General features: G+C 56.6%; 3 protein-coding genes across 7 annotated transcripts in view; all 3 read left to right on the top strand.

Moving 5' to 3' along the window:
* Window positions 1-1,695: 1,695 nt before the first annotated feature.
* Window positions 1,696-7,015, top strand: PROB1 (proline rich basic protein 1). Of its 4 annotated transcripts, XM_081500827.1 has the most exons (3): window positions 1,696-3,029; window positions 3,363-4,703; window positions 6,538-7,015. In XM_081500827.1, the coding sequence occupies exons 1-3, from the start codon at window positions 1,749-1,751 to the stop codon at window positions 6,889-6,891; spliced, it is 2,976 nt and encodes a 991-aa protein (XP_081356953.1). In that variant the 5' UTR covers window positions 1,696-1,748; the 3' UTR covers window positions 6,892-7,015. The 4 variants fall into 4 exon arrangements, with proteins under 4 accessions (XP_081356953.1, XP_081356950.1, XP_081356954.1 ...); XM_081500824.1 differs by having other exon boundaries at window positions 1,696-4,703; XM_081500828.1 differs by lacking the exon at window positions 6,538-7,015 and having other exon boundaries at window positions 3,363-5,139.
* Window positions 7,016-7,352: 337 nt separating this feature from the next.
* MZB1 (marginal zone B and B1 cell specific protein) lies at window positions 7,353-9,432 on the top strand. The gene is made up of 4 exons (XM_081500962.1): window positions 7,353-7,574; window positions 8,387-8,508; window positions 8,861-8,971; window positions 9,070-9,432. Exons 1-4 carry the CDS (start codon window positions 7,398-7,400, stop codon window positions 9,224-9,226), a joined length of 567 nt encoding a protein of 188 aa, XP_081357088.1. The 5' UTR covers window positions 7,353-7,397; the 3' UTR covers window positions 9,227-9,432.
* A 438-nt stretch (window positions 9,433-9,870) lies between these two features.
* Window positions 9,871-20,427, top strand: part of SLC23A1 (solute carrier family 23 member 1) — a 26,877-nt gene continuing 16,320 nt past the window's right edge. For both annotated transcript variants that reach the window (XM_081500890.1, XM_081500889.1), the window contains exons 1-14: window positions 9,871-10,324; window positions 11,862-11,923; window positions 12,546-12,680; window positions 13,154-13,311; window positions 14,030-14,118; window positions 14,253-14,320; window positions 14,868-15,049; window positions 15,181-15,301; window positions 15,552-15,708; window positions 16,030-16,177; window positions 16,730-16,835; window positions 17,090-17,219; window positions 17,318-17,461; window positions 17,936-18,031. In XM_081500890.1, the coding sequence (XP_081357016.1) occupies window positions 10,141-10,324; window positions 11,862-11,923; window positions 12,546-12,680; window positions 13,154-13,311; window positions 14,030-14,118; window positions 14,253-14,320; window positions 14,868-15,049; window positions 15,181-15,301; window positions 15,552-15,708; window positions 16,030-16,177; window positions 16,730-16,835; window positions 17,090-17,219; window positions 17,318-17,461; window positions 17,936-18,031 (1,780 nt within the window). In that variant the 5' untranslated portion in view covers window positions 9,871-10,140. The remainder of the gene's footprint in view (window positions 10,325-11,861; window positions 11,924-12,545; window positions 12,681-13,153; window positions 13,312-14,029; window positions 14,119-14,252; window positions 14,321-14,867; window positions 15,050-15,180; window positions 15,302-15,551; window positions 15,709-16,029; window positions 16,178-16,729; window positions 16,836-17,089; window positions 17,220-17,317; window positions 17,462-17,935; window positions 18,032-20,427) is intronic.

Raw genomic sequence — 20,427 nt, 5'->3', positions numbered from 1 at the left:
GGAAGAGGCAGGGTAAAAGGCAAGACACCCCTTCCTTCCTCCCTGCTTGCCTTTTGGACCACCACCTGCCAGGCCGTACCTGTGCTCAGAAGTCTGAGGATGCGCCTCGAGTCTCCAGCCCCTGCTACTCCCCTGGCTCCCTCCCTTGGGTGATAGTGGGGACCATGGGCGTATGGGGTGGTAGCCTAGGGAAGGACTACTTGGTAGGCACTGTCCCTTCTTACTCTTGGTATTAAATTCCTTCCTAGATAAACAGCCCTGGTTACCCCAGTGCCCTTGTGAATTTAACTCCAAACTTGAAGGGCTATGTGTGTATGAGCTGTGTATGTGTCTGAGAAACCCCAATTGGAGAGTTCAAAAATGGTGGGTTCCAGGACCACAGTGAAGTTGGGAAATCGGTTTCCATCACATAACAAGAATGTTATACCTGTGACTCACCTTTGCATCTTCTTACACTTCTCCCAAACAGAAGCTTATTTGCACAAATGGAGGAAGAGGAAAAGACTGCTATGGTGGTGGTGGTGGTTTTTGTTTTTTTTTTTTCCCTGCTATGTCTGTTTTTAAGGTGAGATAACAGTCTGTGGAGGGGTTATGACTTGCTCGAGTTGCATATACAGAGCTGAATGTGATGGCCAGGCTCGGTCCTCTCAGAAGCCATCACTAATGTGCCCTAGGTGATCAAGGGGATACACCCATGCAGGGGACCCACTCAGGGGAGGCTGAGTCAGATTGTCAAGTGTAGCCTTTCCTGGGTCAGTGTGAGGCTGAGTGCGTAGGAAGGGCTGGTGCTCTTGCTCTAGGGCCAGCTGGGGCCTGAGTCATAGCAGGACCTTGAAGCCAGAAGTTTAAGGGCAAGTGGTGCCCATTGTCATCGTCCCAGGATAGTAACAGGTGGTGGCTGCTTCCCCATCAGCAGTTGTCCCCAGGACAGGTCCTGAAGTGATGGGGCCTGAAATGAGGGTGTTGTGAGTGCCTGGGCGAACACAGAGCTATTCTTACCACAGGCCTTTAGAGAGGGGACCACAGCTACCCTAAATGTTACTAAAGATTAGCATCTGGGCCTTGTTCTGACAACCTGAAAAGCTAGCACTGTCCCCTCCAGCCTAGGTTTCCACAAAGGCAGTGGGTCTAGCCAGGGACATGTTTTCTGAGGCCCCAGTACAACTTTTGGAGTTGGGGGAGCCCTCCATGCGATGCTTCTCTATCAGAGATATAGGGCACGTGGTGGTGATGGTCAAGGAAGATGATGCATGCTCCCTTATGAGCTCTGGCTGGGACAGGCTTTGTGAGGGCCAGAGAGGAGGGGTGCGCTGCAGTGGTAGGAAGACGTGGGGAGTTGACAGATGAAATTGCCAGACCTGGGTTGTCTGGTCTCCTGGCTCACACTGATCCATACAGGATACTTGACCTCAAGCAGGTCCCTGCTTAGCCTCAGTTCCCTCACCTGAACGAGTGGAGTTGGGCCTGGCTCCTGGGTCCAAGTTGGATGTTTGCCCTCCGTTCACCTTCCCGTCAACCAAAGCCTGAAATGTCACCCTAGGCTCTCCGGTTCACGCCCGAGAAGGGATCTAGGAGGGTAGGGCCCCGGGCCCTCAGGCTGCCTATGCCGCTGTCTTAGGAGCGGACGCGGCCGCTTTAAGGCGCGGTGACCCCCACGGCACCCTCGGGCGGGGCGGGGACAATGCGGGCGTCCGCGGCTCCAGCGGAGGCGAATGCGAGGGAGGTAGTGCGCCGCGTCCGGCCCCAGCATGCTGACCGCGCTCGCCCAGCCAGCCCTGCCTGGGCTCCCAGGGCGGCTGCCTGCGGCCCCCGCTCGGCGCCAGGACTCGTCCGGCTCGTCAGGCTCCTACCACACTGCTCCGGGTTCTCCAGAGCCCCCGGACGTTGGGCCGGACGCGGAGGGCCGGGCGAATTGGCCCAGGGTGGCCCCTGCGCTGGGGGCGGGCGTGCAGCCTCGCCTGTCCGTCAGTGCCCAGAATAGCCGCCAGCAGCTACTGCCCGGCTCGGGTTTCCCGCGAGGCCCGGCCTCCGGCCCGCGACCACCCCAGCCCCAGCTGCGCATGCTGCCGTCGGGGGAGATGGAAGTCATCTTCGGCGCTGGGCCCCTATTCAGCCGCTCCGACGCAGAGGATAGAGAAGTGCAACAGCTCACGACGCGGGCCTTCAGCAGCCTCTCTCCGCCTGGGTCCGCGTCTCCCATCCCTGCCGAACCGCAGCCCCAGGGCCCCGACGGTGGCTCCCGCTGGGCCACTTACCTGGAGCTGCGGCCCCGCGCGGCGAGTCCTGCTACCCCATCGCAGTTCGAGTGTGTGGAGGTGGCGCTGGAGGAGCGTACCGCGCCTGCCAGGCCCCGGACGGTGCCCAAACGTCAGATCGAGCTGCGTCCTCGGCCCCGGAGTCCCCCGCGGGAGGCCAATGCGCCGCGCCCTCGACTGCTCCTGCGCACCGGCTCCCTGGACGAGTCTCTGAGCCGCCTGCAGGCTGCCGCTGACCTCGTGCAGACGGCGCTAGCCAGAAAACTGAGCCCGGCGCCCCCTGCCCCAAGCAACGCCACCTTTGGACCCACGATACGGCCGGAGCCTGCAACCCCGGAAACACTCCGTAGTACTCGGGTGGCCCTGGAGGAAGCCAAGTCTCTGCCGCCTCGTGTGAACTATAGTTCAGCCCCAGCCAGGGCCCCAAGACCGTGGCCAAGCCTCCGGGAGCGCGCGATTCGGCGCGACAAGCCCGCGCCCGGGACCGAGCCGCTGGGTCCAGTTAGTTCCAGCATCTTCCTGAAGTCGGGGGAGAAGACCGAGGAGGTGCACCAAAAAGAACCGAAGGCTCGTTTCCCGCGAGATACTCCGAATCAAACTGTCCTGAGGACACAGGGTCCGCCTTTCCAGTCTAGGCCCCCCTGGGAAGTTTCGAGTAAGGCTGTGAGACGGAGGAGCCCATCCCCGCCGTGGCAAGCCCCAAATGGGAACGTGCAGGGGCCTCACTGCACCTCCCCCCAGAACCTGTCCCCCTGGAATCGAACTATTCGGAAGGTGAGTAGCCCATCGCTCCCCGAGGCATCCTCCACGTGGGACAATCAGGATGCTGCTGTCACGGAAACTGTCAGCAGAAAGAGCCCTTCCCCTCCGACCCTTTCCCAGTGGAATCGGGGTGTTGCCAGGGCAAGAAGCCCGTCCCCCGAAGCTCCCTCCTTGTGGGAGGTGCCGCATCCGGCAGTTGGGGGTGCAGTTGAGGGAAGTAGGAGCCCGTCCCCGCCGACCTTGCCCTCGTGGGAGACTCCAGATCGTCCTGTTGGAACGTGGAGCCCATCGCCCCAGGAGACGTGGAACTCCACAGTGCAGAGCTCATCGGTTGTGTCTATGCAGGAAGCTATGAATGGCGCGGCCCAAGAGGAACTGGTGCCGCCCACGCCGTCTGCACCGGGGACTCCAAAGCTAACAGAGGTTCAAAGTCCGTCCATGCGGGAGACGCCGGATCTTGCCTTCCGAGGCAACCAGCTGTCGCCAGAGGTGGCTGCACCCCAGCTGCCTCTCAGTCGCACCCTGGATGCCGATGCGCGCCCTGAAGCAGTGGGCTCTGGAGAAGCGGCCTCAGGGCGCCCGCGCGTGGCCATTCCGCGGCCCCGCGACGTACGCAAGATGGTGAAGACCACGTACGCGCCGAGCTTTCCGGCAAGCACCCCAGGCTCAGGGCTCCCCGCCCCTCCTGCGGAACCCCGCGGGGAGGAATGCGGCGCATCCAAGACACAAGAGCTTCAGGCGCTGGGGCCCCCCGCCCCGTCTCACTACACTTCCATTTTTCTCAAGGACTTTCTGCCAGTCGTGTCACACCCCTACGAGCCCCCAGAGCCAATCCCAGACACAGTCCCCCGGGACGTTACGCAGTCCAACGGGGTCCCCCGGCGGAGGGCAGAGAACAGCACGGCGAAACCCTTCGCGCGCACTGAGATCCGCCTGCCTGGTGCCCTGGCCTTAGGCCGCCGGTCTGAGAGAACCCGGGGAGTCGCGGTGCACGGTCCTGGCAGAAAGAACCTGGATGCAGAGGCCCAGCGCTTCGTCCCGGACGACAAGGGTCGGACCAGCCCTCTAGGCGGCGCTCGCACCTCACCCCAGCAATCGCCCAGAGGGCCGGCAGAGACCCAACCTCCCGGACCGCCCCGCCCCAACTCCCCGCAGGCGCACCCTAGCTCAAGCTCTGGAATAGAATCCAAACTGGAGACGGCCCCTAAGGCCCCTGAGCCCGCGGTGGCGGTCCAGTTGCCCCTCCCGCGGGAGCCCCAGGCGTCGGCTCGTAGAACGGCCCGGGCCCAGCCCCGCGCTGCCTCGGCGCCTCCGCTGGACCGGTCCGCGGACGGTTCCTCCCAGGGGACGCGTAGGCCGCCGGGGGCGGCAAACCCGGGGAAGGTCCTGGTGGACCCCGAGAGCGGCCGCTACTACTTTGTGGAGGCGCCGAGGCAGCCTCGGCTGCGGCTGCTCTTCGACCCCGAGAGCGGGCAGTACGTGGAGGTGCTGCTGCCACCCTCGCCCTCTGTGCCACCCCGCCGCGTCTACACCCCACTGGCCCTGGGCCCCGGCCTCTACCCGCCAGCCTATGGGCCTCTTCCTGGCCTCTCACTGCCACCATCCCCCGGCCCGCCGGCCTTCAGCGGCCCGCAGCTACCCTGGGCCTCCGAGGCGGGGCCCCTGGACGGGATGTACTACCTGCCAGTGAGTGGGACCCCCAGCCCCGCACCTCCTCTGCTTCTCTGTGCTCCACCCTCCAGCTTGAGTCCCGCGCAGCCCAACAAGGGCTCCTTGTTCCGGGTGTGAGGCCCCAGGGCCTGATCCGCATGATGTTGGGGCCTATTGATGGCCTTAAAGGTTCTGGCATCCAGTCCTTTACCCTCTTTTCCTTCAATCATCTCTTCCTTTTACCCATCTCATGCCGGTTTTTTTTTTTTAGACCGGAAGTTACCTTCAGATTATGAGACACGTTGGGGTGGGGTTTGGGGGCTGATGGAGCTGGAGCTCAGGAAATGGCTGCCTGTTTCCTCCCCCAGCAAAATCCTATACCCTTTCCCCAAGTTCCAGAGTGTGGTGTGTTGGGGTGTGTGGGTGTGTGTGTGTTGTGGGCTGAAAAAAATACACAACATGAGATTTGTGAGTTAAGTGTTATTTGGGGCAAAATGAAAACTATAAGCCTGGGAGACAACCTCTCACATAGGTTGGCTATGTGGGGGTCAGTCAGTATGTATGTGATTTTGGTGAAGGAGGAGAGTGCAATCAAGCACACGTTTTGGAAGAAGATTGCTGCTAGTCACAAGGAGCAGATGTCTATTTTATTGCTTTTCTAGATATGAGAAGATGCAAGAAATTGGGCTCATAAAAACTTCTCCTGAAAATAAATATCTAGAGGCCTATTCTGCCAGTTTCTCCCAGAGCACAGAGGGCCTCATTCCTGATCTCTGCCCTGAACTTTCAGGGTGTGTTGAAGGTCAGCTATTGCAGTGGCTAGTGATTTCATCCTTGTAGAGGCAGGTGACAAGTGACAATTTTTAGTTGGCACTGTGAGAAATCCCAGGACATGGCCCCAGGAACAGACCTGAGGGGGTGATGGGGTTCCTCAAGGACAGCAGGAAATGGGAGCTGCAAGGAAGGGGCTACCCCTAGAGGTAGGGAGATGTCTGTCTCTCCCTGAAGGTGGGCCCAGCTGAGATGGAGCAGGCTAGTGAGCAATGATGGGATGAAGGGAGAAGGACACTGGTATCAAGTCCATTATTCTTTGGAAGGGGATCTGAGTCTTGGCCTGGGAGGCTATGGGGGAAAGTGGCTGGAGCACGCCCTAGGCGAGGATCATCTGAGAAAGGGAGCTGCGGGGACAGGAGGTGGATGTAGGTCAGGGAAGTAGTATGGGAGGGGCCGTGAAGGGTCAGCCTGGGACTTGAGGGGGGTGGGGACTGGGGAGAAGGTGGGAGGTGACTGTAGTCTGCAGCTGGGAGTACAGCCCCTCACTCTCCCCTCAACTCCAGCCTCTGACTTGGCTTGTCTAAACCCTCAGAACTGAACTGGCTCATTCTGGGATTATAAGGGGGGGTTCTGGCTGTTCCCACCGAGGGGGGAGGAACAGATGAGTAGGTCATTGGGAAAGACTTAAAAGCAGAGAGGATGGTTGAGCTGTTGTCCCAGAGGAGACTCTTGACCTCTCTGGATGAGGTGGAGGGTGGGTTAGGGCTGGCGAAAGAAGGGATGCCCCCGTGTGGAGCTCTCAGCCAGTTCCACTCACCTGGTAACAGATGTGGCAACCATGCCTAGAGAGGGGCTGGCTCTGCAGGCTGGTCACAGCATAGGAAGGGACAGGCCCCACAGCATGTGTTCCAGATTCCAGGAGAGCAGAGGGGGACGCACAGAGTGGGAGGTGCTCTTCATGGGGGGTCTGTGTAGAGTACTGAGTGAAGTGACTGGGCCTTGCTGGACTGATACGTGGTGTGATGAGTTTTCGGAAGAACAGTTACCATTAGAAGCAGTGTTAGGGATGGAGATCAATGCCTTTCTTAAATTCCAGGCCTCTGGTGGACCTGGATCTCTTGGAGTCACTGCCCCCCTCGCCTTGGATTGGAAACAGAGAACTGTGAGTCGGAATAACCTGGACATCTTTCTGTGGCCAGAGATGCCGATGCCAAGAAGGGCCCTGGGCCACTCCTGGGCCCCTCACCTCATCGTGATGTGCAATAAACCCAATGGCCCCGATGGCTGGAACAACTGGCGTAAAGTGTCTAATTTCCTGCTGCGGCCCCTTAACACCCTCTGCAATGCCGTCCATGCCTGGGTGTGGCTTGGGGGAGAGTATCACATGTGTCTTTCATACACTGTGGCGTCCCTCCTTCAGCAAACCTGCCTCTCAGAGAGGGAGCCCTAGGCTGGCAATCATGCCTGTGACCTCATTTCTTCTGGCGGCTGAGTGGTCAATGGGCCTTGGGGATCAACCAGGCTTGGGTTCCAGTCTCAGCATAGCCCTTCTAGCTGTGTGGCCTTGAATTTGTCACTTTTCTCTGAACCTTTGTGTTCTTGGGGGTAGATTTAAGACAACAGTGACCAGTCAACTCCTCCCCTAAGGAGCTTAGCACAGTACCTGCCATGTGGCCTGTCCCAGGTCATGAGAGGTATCAGCTCCCATGTGTCTTAGCCCAGGCCCAGCCCCTCTCCTTGCCTCATTGGCTGGAGCCAGGGTCCCACGAGAGAAGGTGCACACGTGGAGTCTCTAGGGCCCTGGGAGAAGGGAGAGAATGGGAGGGGTGAAGTGTCAGTTCCCCATTGGTCTGGGCCAGGTGTTCTGAAGCAGCCCCCACTATACATACACACAGATGCACCCACACACCTGCACCCCAACCACAGCCCTTGCTCACTGAGTCAGCTCCACCGGCCATGAGGCTGTCACTGCTGCTACTGCTGCCGCTGCTTGGGGCTTGGGCCATCCCAGGGGGCCTCGGAGACAAGCCCTCGCTCACTGCCACCGCCCCTGAGCTGGACGAAGAAGAGAAGTTCTCAGCTCACATGCCGACTCACCTGCGATGTGATGCCTGCAGGGCGGTGGCCTACCAGGTGAGTTCCCCTCCCCCAGCAGTTCTCCTGCCCCTACGCAGGCCCCTTCTCAAGCCAGACCCTTCTATCTGCCTCAGGTTCCACCACTGGCCTTTGATCCCCAAGCCCACCACCAGGCATCAAGCTAGATTCAGCCTTCCATGATATTGCCATCTTCACCTCACCAGAACCTCTATGCCTCAGTTTACCTGTCTGCCCAGCAAAGAGCAGACAGACCATCTCCGGGACATGAAGGAGTCCCTAGCTAGTCCTCTCAGACTTCTCTCTTTCCGGGCCGATCCTGAAGTCCAGACTCCTTCCCAAAGCATGCCTGGGGAGCACGGGGGTTTGTGTGCACGTGTGCGTGTTTGTCGTGTCTGTGAGCCCATGAGCATGTGTGGGTGTCTTGAGTTCACATACAAACCTGTCAAGCGTGTCTGAGTACTTTTGTGTGTGTGTGTGTGTAAGTGCTATGAATACATGTGCCACTGATGACTGAGTGGTTTTATTTTCTTTCCTTGTTCTTGTGGTTTTACATCGTGTGTGGTGATGGTGGGCAGGTGTGCCCTGCAGGAGGGTCCCCAGTGCTCAGGCCAGCTCAGCTTTGCCCACCCACCCACCTCATCCCAAGGCTGTGGATCCTGCCTCAGCTGGCGCGTTCCCAGCTCTCTGGACCTGGGGGAGGGCCACGAAGTCAGCCTCACAGGTGCTTCCTGTTCAAAAGGCTCTGTAGCCTGGTTCTTCCTCTGAGACTCAGGCTTCTGCTCTCCCCTGCCCCTCCTTCCGCACTGAGTAGTTCTGAAGTCCTGGTTCTGAACCCCTCCTTGTTCCAGATGTGGCAACATCTGACAAAAGCTGAGGCCAAGCTTTCACTGGACTCTGGGGGCCGTCGTGAGCTGAGCGAGTCAGTATACACAGACGTCCTGGACCAGAGCTGCTCCCAGACCTGGCAGGGGTGAGTTGAAAAATCTGGCCCCTGCCTCACTTCTCCAGGGGCAGGCTGATGAGTGGGGGTCTCCATCCTCCCACTCACACCATACACACTCCACAAGGGGCTCTGGCCCAAGGGTAGGGACTGGTTGGGACAGAGGCTGAACTCTGGAGCTGGGAGCAAGCAGAAGAGTGGGTGTCCAGGGGATAAGGGTGTTGTGTGACTTTGGGCCAGAGGCTTCCCCTTTCTGGCCCTCAGTTTTTCAGCAGAGAGGACCAGAATCTGGGCACTAAACTTGGCAGATGTCCCATGTGCCCAGCTTTGGGTAGATACAGGCTCCACTAATGCTGTCTCCCTCTCCTCCCTCCACCTCCAGCTATGGAGTTGGAGAAGTGGACCAGGTGAAACGTCTCATGGGCCCAGGACTTAGCACAGGGGCGCAGCCGAGCATCATGGTGATGATCATGGAGGGGCTGTGGCCCACCAGGTGATGACTGGAGGGTTGGAGTGGGATGGAGCCCTTGCAGCCTTGATCTGCCCATTATAGGCAGGGCAGAGTCTGAGGCTCCTGCTGGGCTCCCCTAGGCTCTCCAAGACCTGCTTTCACTACCTGGGGGAGTTTGGAGAAGACCAGATCTATGAAGCCCACCAACAAGGTCGAGGGACCCTGGAGGCGCTGCTGTGTGGAGGCCCCCGGGGGGCCTGTTCAGAGAAGGCTCCAGACACAAGGACAGAGCTCTAGTCCAACTTCTCCTTCCCGGTCAGCCCCTGAAGAGAGCTGGCCTCCCTCTTGACCTGCTTCCCTCCTTTCTGCAGGCAGCCTGGAGGGCGAGTGCAGGGAAGCCTCGCTCTCGTCTGTTCTTCCTCTCTCCCTCCCTCCTCCAGCCTCGGGGGCCTTGGACGTGGCCAGGGCCTTTCCCTCTGGACTCAAATAAAACCAGTGACCTCGATTCCTTCTCTCTGCAAAAGGTTCTTAGGGGGCTGGGAGGATAAACATTGCTGTTTCTGCTGGAGAGGGCCAGGGACAAGCCCCACAGTTTCCCAGAGGTAAGTGAGATCTGTCATGGTTGAAAATGTGAGTGAGCTGTCAAAGGCACATGAAATCAGTTTTCAGCACATTTGGAACCCCAGATGCCTCACGAGAGAAAACGAAAGCCAAGGAAAGCTCCATAAACACATCACCTGCGGGCACACCCACTGCAGCCACTGCCCTCTCTGTGCCCCTCCCAGAACACTAGTCTCCCTGGGTCTACGCCCAGCGGCTGCTCACTTTCTAGACTCCGCTTTTGACCCAGCTGGCATGACTGGGCCCTGGGACAGGGCAGGGCAGGGCAGGGTTCCCAGAACAGACTGTATTCTGGATCTTGGCTCTACGTCCTGCTCTCCCCAGAAATTCTTCTCACCTGTGGCCCTTCCTTTAGCAGCAGAGAAGAGAGCTCCACCTGGGTTGCATCTGAGTCTGGGTATCTGGGGTCAGTGATACTCAAGCTTACAGTTTCCTTTGTATCTCTGGGAGGTGGACAGAACAGACACTGTAATACTCTGTTGACACCTTGGCTCAGACAACAAAAAAGACTCAGGCAGAGTCCTAGGCTAAGTGACAGGGCTGGGAGGGAATTCACATTTAGGGAGTGGGGGAAGGATAGTGCTGGAGGAATGGGAGTGTCCAGGCAGGCCCTGACCACTGTGGCTTCTCTGAGCTGCCCTGCAGCCCAGCACTCTGTGTTCCATCACCTGATCTCCACCTGCCTGAGGCCCCTCCCCTGGCCCTCAAGAGAGAACCTGGAAGCCCAAGGAGAGCCAGGGTCCAGAGCATTGGCTGAGGCGTCAGAAGTAGCAGGTGTGGAGCTGGGAGCTGTGATGTGGACCCACGTGGTCCTGTGTTTGTGGGGTGACTTAGACTTTGCATCTGACTCTGGGTGCGTTTGTACAACTATGTATCTAAGATCATGTGCAACTTGCCGGCCTTGTCTCCGTGTGTGTGGTATGTGGTTTGGGTTGACTTGAATGACCAAAGGACAGTGTGTGGAAAGGGTGGGGCTGTCTCTACAGCCCCCTAGGGAGTACCGAGGAAAAGAGGGTGGGGAGGAAAGTGCTGAGGAGTACAGGCTTTGAACTGGTCAGACAACTTTGGGAACCTGGGAGCAGTAGCCAAGAAGGGAGAAGAGAGGACAGGCAGGCAGAGCAACGGACTGGAGGCTGGACAGGCCTTCGGATTCAGGGCTGTGACATGAAGCTGCTACCCAGCTGGACAGCGGTGCTGCCTGGGAGCCCTCTGGGCAGGGCCTGGCCGTGGGCACAGCGACCCAGAAGTAGGTAGACCCTGAGGGGGCTGGGAGGCACAGAAGGGAGCTGAACCTGGGACTTCAGGCTAAGCCCCCACCAGCCGAGAGCCTCAACCCCTGGGCTTTCCCCAGGGGAAGATGGTCCGGCCCAGGGCTGCTTCAGGGGCTGTGTGGCTGTCACACAGGGCCTGACGCTTAGAAAGGCCCCCCAGCTTGGTTTAATGCTCTGCTGTTACTGTTTTAAAATTTATAACACTTTTGGAACCAGGGTCCCAGGTTTACATTTTGCACTGGGTCCCACAGAGCACACAGCTGGTCCTGGCTGGGAGGGAAGGAAAGGAATCCTTGTCCTGACACAGAGTACAGGCAAGACGGGGCTAGCCCGGGCAGCTCCTTGGGCACATCTGATTTTGCCTCAGGGACCCTGAGCGGTAGTGGTGGGGAGGGCAGTCCTTTATGACTTTTAATGTAGAAATAAATATGGTGGGTTTAGGCGTTCAGGCAAACCTAATTTTTGGAATGGTTTTCTAAAACCTTGCGACCTGTGTGGCCTTGGTCAGATCACGTCTCCTAAATCTGTTTCATCGGCTGTACAACAGGTTAATAGCACTCAGAGCCTGGGGTTAGACTTGACAATACAAGGATGTTGCTTGGCACGCAGTTGTTCCTTAATAACAAGATGGGTTATGATGATGATAATGATTAACTTTTTATTAATAAGTAGGGAAAAGCCTGATTCAGAATGTGACATCATATGTGCCCAGGTTCACTCCCTTTCTTCTCACTTCACCCAGGGCCTGGTACCCTTCCAAGGTCATCCACTCCTCACCCTTACCCTGGCCCTCTCTTGGAAAACTTGTGGCCCGTGCCCAGGCTCAGGTGTGGGCAAGCAAGGGAGTGCTTGGGAGGTACATGTGGCAGAGGCTTGGGCGGCCTTTTCCACTACAGCCAGAGTTAATACGTTACCTCAGCCTGGGCCCTCCTTTCGCAATCAGTGCTAGAGATCTGGTTACAGATTTACTTCAAACAATGTCTGATATGTGGAGTAAAGTCCTCCTTGGCCTTCGTAAAGCCATCCCTCCTTCTCCTCAGGAACAGCTCACACCTATGCCCCAAAGATGAGGGCCCAGGAGGACACTGAGGGCCAGACACAGGTGCTGGGGGATGAGTGGGGGTCGGGGTGGGGTGGGGTGGGTGGGGGTGGGGCCCTGTGCAAGCCTGCTCCCTGGGAGGGCAGAGAGAAAAGTTCTGATGAACTGGATCAAGAGTGACTGTCCCAGGTGGAATGTGGCAACTGGGGGAGGGGGTGGGGATGGTAGTGGGGGTAAAGGAGATTTCTGCTTTGGGACTGGCTGACTCTAGCTTGGAACCAGCAGGGGCCCAGCCTACCACCCTGCTAGCGGACACTCCAAGGACTGGGGCACTGGTGGGACCAGAGTGGGTCCAAGAGGGTCTGTCACGGTCTTCAGCCCTCTTGGCCTCTTCCTGGGGTAGCTCCAGGCTTATGACTCACGGGGCCATTCCCTTGGCTAGAAGGCCCAGGTTCCAGGGGCTCCAGGAGCCAGCACAGTGGACTCGTTTCTGGACAAGGCAACGTGAGGTGGGAGCCAGGTGTAGCCAGGTCAAGGGAGAGCTGGGTGGGTGAAGCTTGAGGGAGGGCAAGGGCCCCCATCTGGAGCCGACAGGCCACTCGGGGCACCTGATTGATTCTGAAGCAGAATGGACTTTTCCGAGTGTCACTGCTCCATGCTGAATTCTTCTCTGTGCTGCCCCCAGCATGAGTCCCTGGGCTCAGCAGGGACCTCCACGAGGGACCCCCCAGTGTCCCTGTCCACAGAACCCAAGTTTGACATGTTGTACAAGATCGAAGATGTGCCGCCCTGGTACCTGTGTGTCCTGCTGGGCTTCCAGGTGGGCGTCTTCCCAGGGCGTGCCCCCTGCGCACCCCCCGCCCCGACCACCCTGCACCCGCCCCAGGATCCCAGCCCCCTCCCTGGCCAACGAGGTCATCCTGGGTAACAGGAAGAGAAACCTAAGGTCAGCAGCAGTGCCTGTCGCCAAGTTGGTAGGGAAGAGGATTGATAGGGCCTGAAAGGGATGGCGCATCACCCGCCAGGGGGAGCGCCAGTGACAGGGAGGAGGGCCCAGTCCACAGGAGCTGCAGGATTGTAACTTGGGGCAGATTAGCAACTCCCAGAGAGGTGAGCAGTCGCCCTGTGGGAATCCCTCATAGGAGTATCAGTCCCAAGTGGGCTCACTGGCAGGGGTGGCCTGGGCTCAGGCCCACTGAGGCAGGCATGAGGGCTCTGAGGTCCCCCCTGTTTCCCGGGGGGCTCTGTGGGCCCTGCCTCACATGCTCTCCCCCGGCTCTCTTCCACCCCTAGCACTACCTGACCTGCTTCAGTGGCACCATCGCTGTGCCCTTCCTGCTGGCTGAGGCGCTGTGTGTGGGCCGTGACCAGTACATGGTCAGCCAGCTCATTGGCACCATCTTCACCTGTGTGGGCATCACCACCCTTATCCAGACCACACTGGGCATCCGGTGAGCTGCCCCATGTGCCACCTGTACCTCCGACCCCGTTCCTATAGACACACACACGCAGTGACCCACACAGCAGGAGCAGTCTCAGAGGACTCTTGTGGGACACAAAGAGCTGCTATTTGTGCCTACCTGCTGCTTTGGCCTCCAGGCCAGACTTAGAGCTAGGCAGCTGGGGTCCCACCCTGGACCCTTGGGGGTTCCTCAAGGGAAAGGAATGTGCCTAGCTGGGCTCTCCTCTGGGTAATTGGGACCACTCGCTCTCCTGCTTCCAGGGTCTTTGCGGGCCCCTTCAAGGGCCTGTCCTCCTGGGGGCTCCCTGCCCCTTGTGCACAGTCCTAGGCCTGGGTGGCCGAAGGATGGTTGTTTGTGGGAAGGAAGGCTGTGAGCGGAGCTTGCACACAGGAGCCGAGCTGTCCACTCCCGTGCTCATGGCCCATCACAGTGCAGGAGCTGGTGCTGAGAAGGAAAGGGAGCAGGTTATGGGCTAGGGGCCCCATTTGTTTTCTTTCTTAGGTGCCCAAAGTGTCCCAGAGTCTGGCCTGAGGCCTCAGTGACTTCCCTCTGTTCTGCCCTGGCCCCTGTTCCTCTGTGTCTCTGTCCCTGTGATTCTCCCGGTGCCTCTCTCTGTGCTGGTCCCCCGCCCCTCGTCTCCCCTGTCTCTTGTTCCTGCCTCCCCACCTCCCGTCCTGTCCCCGTGGCTCTGTGCCTCTGCTTCCAGGCTGCCGCTGTTCCAGGCCAGCGCTTTTGCATTTCTGGTCCCAGCGAAAGCCATCCTGGCCCTAGAGAGGTGGAAATGCCCTTCAGAAGGTGAGTGCATTTCTGGGGTCTGCACTGGGAAGGGGAGTCCCCAGAGCCTGGAGGTCGGGGTTGTCCCATGTCCATTCAGGGCAGCATCTTTACTTTCTCTCTGTCTATGTGTGTGTTCCTATCTCTGCCCACAGAGGAGATCTACGGTAACTGGAGTCTGCCCCTGAATACCTCACATATTTGGCACCCACGGATACGAGAGGTGGGTTTGCATGTCGGGTAGAAGAGACCTGGACTTGAGGGTGTGGGTAGATGGAGGGGAAGGCCACTGCTGAATCGGGGGATATGAGAATGTGGTCCAGGAACTTTTGCTTTATAATTTTATTTAATTAATTTATTTATTTTTGGCTGTGTTGGGTCTTGGATGCTGCGTGGGTTTTTCTCTAGTTGCGGCGACCAGGAGCTATTCTTCGTTGCAGTGCATGGGCTTCTTGTTGGGGTGACTTCTCTTGCTGCAGAGAACAGGCTCTAGGGCATGCAGGCTTCAGTAGTTGCATCACATGGGCTCAGTAGTTGTGGTACCTCGGCTCTGGAGCACAGGCTCAATAGTTGTGGTGCACGGGCTTTGTTGCTCTGAGGCATGTGGGATCTTCTTGGACCAGGGATTGAACCTGTGTCTCCTGCATTGGGAGGCAGATTCTTTACCACTGAGTCACCAGGGAAGCCCCTTGGAACTTTTTTTTTTAATTTTTTTAACATAGATGTCATGGCTTCTACATAGTGACTTACAGCTGATCTTGCTTTTCCAGGTCCAGGGTGCAATCATGGTGTCCAGTATGGTGGAGGTGGTGATTGGGCTGATGGGGCTGCCTGGGGCCCTGCTCAGTTACATTGGGCCTCTTACAGTCACCCCCACTGTCTCCCTCATTGGTCTCTCTGTCTTCCAAGCTGCTGGCGACCGAGCTGGCTCCCACTGGGGTATCTCAGCTTGGTGAGTGGGCACCAGGCCTGATCCTTGCCCAGCCCCAGTCCCTCACTTCCCTTGTGTCCTGCCCCCTTAGCCTTGGCTCTTGCTCCCAGCGCACCCTACCAGCCATCTTCTCTTTGTGCTTCTGCCCCCAGCTCCATTCTCCTGATTGTCCTCTTCTCCCAGTACCTGCGAAACCTCACCTTCCTGCTGCCTGTCTACCGCTGGAGAAAGGGCCTCACTCTCTTCCGCGTCCAGATCTTCAAGATGTTTCCCGTGAGGAGCTGACAGGCAGCTCGGGCTGGGACTAAGGCAGGGGCTGGACCTATGTCCAGGGCCAAGGTTGGGGGAAAGGGCAGGGGCAGTAGGGGAGCTAGAGGCAAAGATGAGGTCCCAACCAGGAATGGGGGCCAGGGTCTGAGCTAGGGCTGGGGCACAGGCTGGGACTGGGGCTAAGGTTCGCTGGTTAGCCTGGACTGAGCTCTCCTGGGCCCTCAGTGCACCCCTCACCCCACCCTCACTTCAGATCGTGCTAGCCATCATGACCGTGTGGCTACTCTGCTATGTACTGACCCTGACGGACGTGCTGCCCTCAGACCCCACAGCCTATGGCTTCCAGGCACGAACAGATGCCCGAGGGGACATCATGGCTATTGCTCCCTGGATCCGCATCCCTTATCCCTGTGAGCAACCCATCTGGGCCCCTCTGCCTCCAACTGAGACCATCAATGTGGCCCTGGTGACCCCAGTCCATCTGATGACATAATAAGTATCAACTGCACATTTAAAGTGTTCCAGGCAGAGTGCCGGTGTATTCCGACACAGCCTCACTCCAGCTTTATGACTAAGTGATCCCAAATAAGCTCCTGCAACTGTACAGCTCCCATCCCAGCCTGAGATCCTTTTACCCCTCCCGCTGCTCTACCCAAGTACTGCCTGTCCCACTCCCTGAGCCACCTAGGAACACTCACTGCATCCATCCTCCCATTTCCCTGTTGATTCAGGTCAGTGGGGGCTTCCCACTGTGACTGCAGCAGCTGTCCTGGGAATGTTTAGTGCCACGTTAGCAGGCATCATTGAGTCCATTGGGGATTACTATGCTTGTGCCCGCCTGGCTGGTGCACCACCCCCTCCAGTACACGCTATCAACAGGTATGCCCACCTGCCCTCCCTAATGTCTGATCCCCTCAAGGGTCACTCGGGAAGCAAACATTGGGACAGTTGAACCCCAGAGGAGGGGGACAAGGAGTTGGGCAAGTCACTAACTCACCAGGATTGGTCCTCCTTACTTATGAAGTGAGGATGTTCCCATCACTTACTGTTGCGAATAGCTGAAGAGATAACAAAGTCTTAGAGAAACTACAGTCACTGACAACCTTCCATGTGTCTAGCCCTTGGTTTGCGTTCTCTTATGCAATCCATTAATGGCGCTGTAAGACAGGTACTAGTATCATCCGCATCTTACAGATGAGGAAATTGATATCCAGAATCACCCAAGGATTAAGTGCCAGGACAGTGGGACTAGCATTCAGACCTGGGATCCTGGCTTCCAGACCCTCTCTGGCCTGGAGTGGGGGACTACTATGGACAGTTAGTTGTAGCTCGCACAGTCCTAGAGACGCGAGAGGTCTGGCCAGGGCAATGGGGAGGACGCAAGCAAGGATAGAGCACGGATCAAGGCCCCCGCTTGCCCTTTCCTTACAGGGGTATCTTCACAGAAGGCATCTGCTGCATTATCGCGGGGCTGTTGGGCACGGGCAACGGGTCCACCTCATCCAGTCCCAACATTGGCGTCCTGGGGATTACCAAGGTGCCCGGATTAGCCAGAGCGGCCCAAAGCCCCGCCTCCATTCCACGTACCGCAGGCCCTGCCCCAAACTAGTCCTACTTTGGCTTAGCCCCACTGTGCCTTTGAGAGGCCCCGCCCTACATCCTGCCCTGACCCATTTGTGCCCTGCTCTTGTAACAGGCCCCGCCCACCTACCACACCCCTTCCGTCCCACAACTAACCCTCCTCCCAGCCTCGTCCTCTGGGTCTAGCCCCAACCCCTGGCTCACTGGCAGGTGGGCAGCCGGCGCGTGGTGCAGTATGGTGCGGGCATCATGCTAGTTCTAGGCACCATTGGCAAGTTCACGGCTCTCTTCGCCTCGCTCCCTGACCCCATTCTAGGGGGAATGTTCTGCACCCTTTTTGGTGAGTGTTGCGCGTGCTTTTGAGGACGCAGCGTGGTCGCAGTGAATGGAGCCCACTCAGCGGGCTAGGAGCCTCCAGCGGTTCTCTTGTGCCCTCAGGCATGATTACAGCTGTGGGGCTGTCTAACCTGCAGTTCGTGGACATGAACTCCTCCCGCAACCTCTTCGTGCTTGGATTTTCCATGTTCTTCGGTCTCACGCTGCCCAATTACCTGGACTCCAACCCGGACGTCATTAACACAGGTATTCCCAAGAGTCTACCCATCTCAGGGTGGGGGAGGTATGGTGGGCTTGACTCTGAGCCTCTTCCCTCAAAGGCTCCACACAACCAGAGCCACAAATCCTCCCCAACTCTGGATGTTAGTCAGCAGCCAAGTAGCTAATTAATAACTGTATTTTACTAAGACATTTTCTGTGTCTTAGCTTTACATGTGCTCTTTTAGTTTTCACAACAGCTCCATGAGACAGATACTATCTTCATGTTACAGGTGAGAGGGGTTAAATGATTTGTTGCAGGACAAGCAGCAACCAGCAAACTGGGATTTGAATCCGAGGATGGGAGAGGCAGAGGGTATAATCCTGAATGTCAGGATTTTGTACTGTCCCATCCCCACACCTGCTCGACGAAGTCAGCAGGCTGCGCAAGTGGGGAGAGTCTCTGAGCTCTGCTCTCTGGATGAGGCCGTCACATTCACTGGCCTTTGGCCTGTTTGACAGGCGTTCCTGAAGTGGACCAGATTCTGACTGTGCTGCTGACCACGGAGATGTTCGTGGGTGGATGCCTCGCTTTCATACTGGACAACACAGTGCCAGGTATGGGTCAGCCCTGGGAGGGGAACAGAGAACCATGGTGGACTCATAGGCAGTCCACCAATGTCTCCGGAGCCGTGGCCAGGTCAGATGCAATGCAGGCTCTGCAGGGAGAAGCAGGAACAGATGGGCTGGAGGGAGAAACCACTGGCCTCATAGAGGCCAAGTTTCCTCTTGGTCTTGAAGAGGATGTGGCTAGGAGAGTCATTCCTGGGCCCCATGAATTGTTTCCTTTCCATTTCTTGGTTGCCACTGGATTAAGGGGTGCCTATGTTTTCTTAGAGTAGGACAGGTGGGAATGTAGCATTAGTATGTTGGCAAAACCCACTCCAGATATACCAGTGATCTGTCATGCTGGCTACTAGGAGAGCTCTTAACATTTCTCTTTGGTATCAGGGCTTTTTACAGGGGTCATAGAGGATACTTTGTGGGGTCCCTGAGAATCCTCCTAGTCCATGTTTTTGTGCCCAGAAAATACAAAAACTAAATGTTACCAGGTGCTCTGACTAGTAATAAGACTTGTTAGCATTTACCAAATATTTATGGGTCAGGCATGGAGATAAATGTCTCATTTCATCCTCAAAAACTATCCTGTGAGGCAGACTATCAATGCCATTTTATGTGAGGAAAAAGAATCAGAGGTTAGGTGACTCACTGAAGGTTTTAAACACTGCAAATTTGGGATTTAAATAAAGTCTATCCAATGCAGTTAGTTCACAGTCTGTGTCCCAGCCACTCTACCACTTTGCTGGAGAGTTCCAGGGGAAGTGTAAGATCAAGGAAAGCTCAGTAGAGACAAGGGCTAGATTGCATTAGTCCACAGAGATGAGAGATTGGAAAAACAAGATGATAGCTCACCCACCATCCACTGCCACTTAACAGCCTAAACATAGCTGGCTCCACTTGCTTTCCCCTGTCTGAAGACACAAGTGCCTACTCCGAGCACAAGAATCAGGAGCTGGCTGTGCACAGCTGGTGGGTTAGAGTTTACATAGCGAAGGGGCAGGGCTCCCTGGTACTTTCAGGGATTTTAGATAGCATCAGATGAGGGAGCTCCTGGTAGCAGCTATCCAGTGAATGGATGGGTGGTACCTGATTATGGTACCCCGCCCCCCTACACACACCATCTAAAGGAAGCTGAAGTGAGACCTGAAGCTCGTTCTGTGGATATGAAGACAGGGAAGTGGCAACCTTGATGCCTAGGGAATCCAGGGAGATGGAGGGCATCTGAGGAGGCAGCTGTACAGAGGGGTTTGTGATTTGGGCAGCTGGATTAAGCTACCCAGAAGTTAACAGCCTCAGATTGGCAGAATTCCTCACATCCCTCTCCTTCAACCCAAATGCCCATCATTAATCCATCCCTGCCAATCATTATATGTATTATGCTCCATAGTAGATAACAGTCCTTTAATATGTATTGATAAGGAATCTGAAGCTCACGGTGGTTAAATCATTTGCCTAAGGTCACACAACCTGGACTCAAACCCAGGTCTGGCTGGCTCAGAACCCAGTCAATAATGGAGTCATACAGCTTTATTCTGTGGGATGGGTACACTCTGCGGATAGACCACTTTGTATTTGCTCTTTCCTCTTTACCTACCCACAGACCAACCTTAGAGGGGCAACAAGTTTCGTTCAGCAAGTGCTTCTGAAGCCTACCAGCATGGCCCTGAGTTAGACACGTTAAGGGCAAAAAAAGTCAGCCAACAAGATAGAAAGTGAAAAGTGGGTTGAAAGCAATTTAGAGCAGGAAGGTGAATGAGCCTGAGCTTGAGTCATCCAGAGTGCTTCCTGGATGATTCTGGATGGGCCAAGGAGACTGGACTGTGGACAAGTGTTGAAGGCACCACAGGGAGAGGTGTGGAAGGCAGGTGGGGAGCATGCACTGGTGGTTGTGTCCCAGCAGTGGTGAGGAGTGGGGTTGAGACACCCGTCTGGTGCCACAGCTCCAGCTCCTCTGCTACCTGTTCTCTTTGTGCAGCCAGGCCCAGCTCAAACAGCACCTCCTCCAGGTGGTCTCTCCCGAGTATCCCAGCCCTTCCTCAGTGCCTTCTCCTCTGAGATTGTGGGATACATCTGGTTTCTTAGCCCGGGTTTTTCAACCTGGGCTGCCAGTGTGTGGAAATCTCTGCACTAGATTTCCACTCACTTGTCTTCAACCTCATCTCTCTTGTGAAAACCTCAGAGAATTCACAAATCCCTCCCATACCTACTTCCCATTTGTGAAAAATCTCTTGTGTATCCCTACCACCAACAAAGATTTTACTTAGCTTGACTTTGAGGTTTGTATTACAGAGTTTATTTTCCAAATATGGAATCATAATACTGAATATTTATACTGATTACAGTATTTCAAAATATACCTTCCTACCTCCACAGCAGTCTGGGCACTACTTGGT

Source organism: Giraffa tippelskirchi, chromosome 6, assembly GCF_054371585.1.
Source record: "Giraffa tippelskirchi isolate mGirTip1 chromosome 6, T2T-mGirTip1v1.2.pri, whole genome shotgun sequence".
NCBI lineage: Eukaryota > Metazoa > Chordata > Mammalia > Artiodactyla > Giraffidae > Giraffa > Giraffa tippelskirchi.
Note: the sequence above shows the minus strand (reverse complement) of the source record. Positions and strands in the feature narration are given on the sequence as shown.

What these genes read in the sequence shown, in the direction of transcription:
- PROB1 (XM_081500824.1), top strand. Translation starts at nt 1,749, where the DNA reads ATGCTGACCGCGCTCGCCCAGCCAGCCCTGCCTGGGCTCCCAGGGCGG. An exon ending in ACGGGATGTACTACCTGCCA is followed by an intron (nt 4,704 to 6,537) that starts GTGAGTGGGACC and finishes CTTAAATTCCAG; the next exon opens with GCCTCTGGTGGACCTGGATC.
- MZB1 (XM_081500962.1), top strand. Translation starts at nt 7,398, where the DNA reads ATGAGGCTGTCACTGCTGCTACTGCTGCCGCTGCTTGGGGCTTGGGCC. An exon ending in GCAGGGCGGTGGCCTACCAG is followed by an intron (nt 7,575 to 8,386) that starts GTGAGTTCCCCT and finishes TCCTTGTTCCAG; the next exon opens with ATGTGGCAACATCTGACAAA. An exon ending in GAGGGGCTGTGGCCCACCAG is followed by an intron (nt 8,972 to 9,069) that starts GTGATGACTGGA and finishes GGGCTCCCCTAG; the next exon opens with GCTCTCCAAGACCTGCTTTC.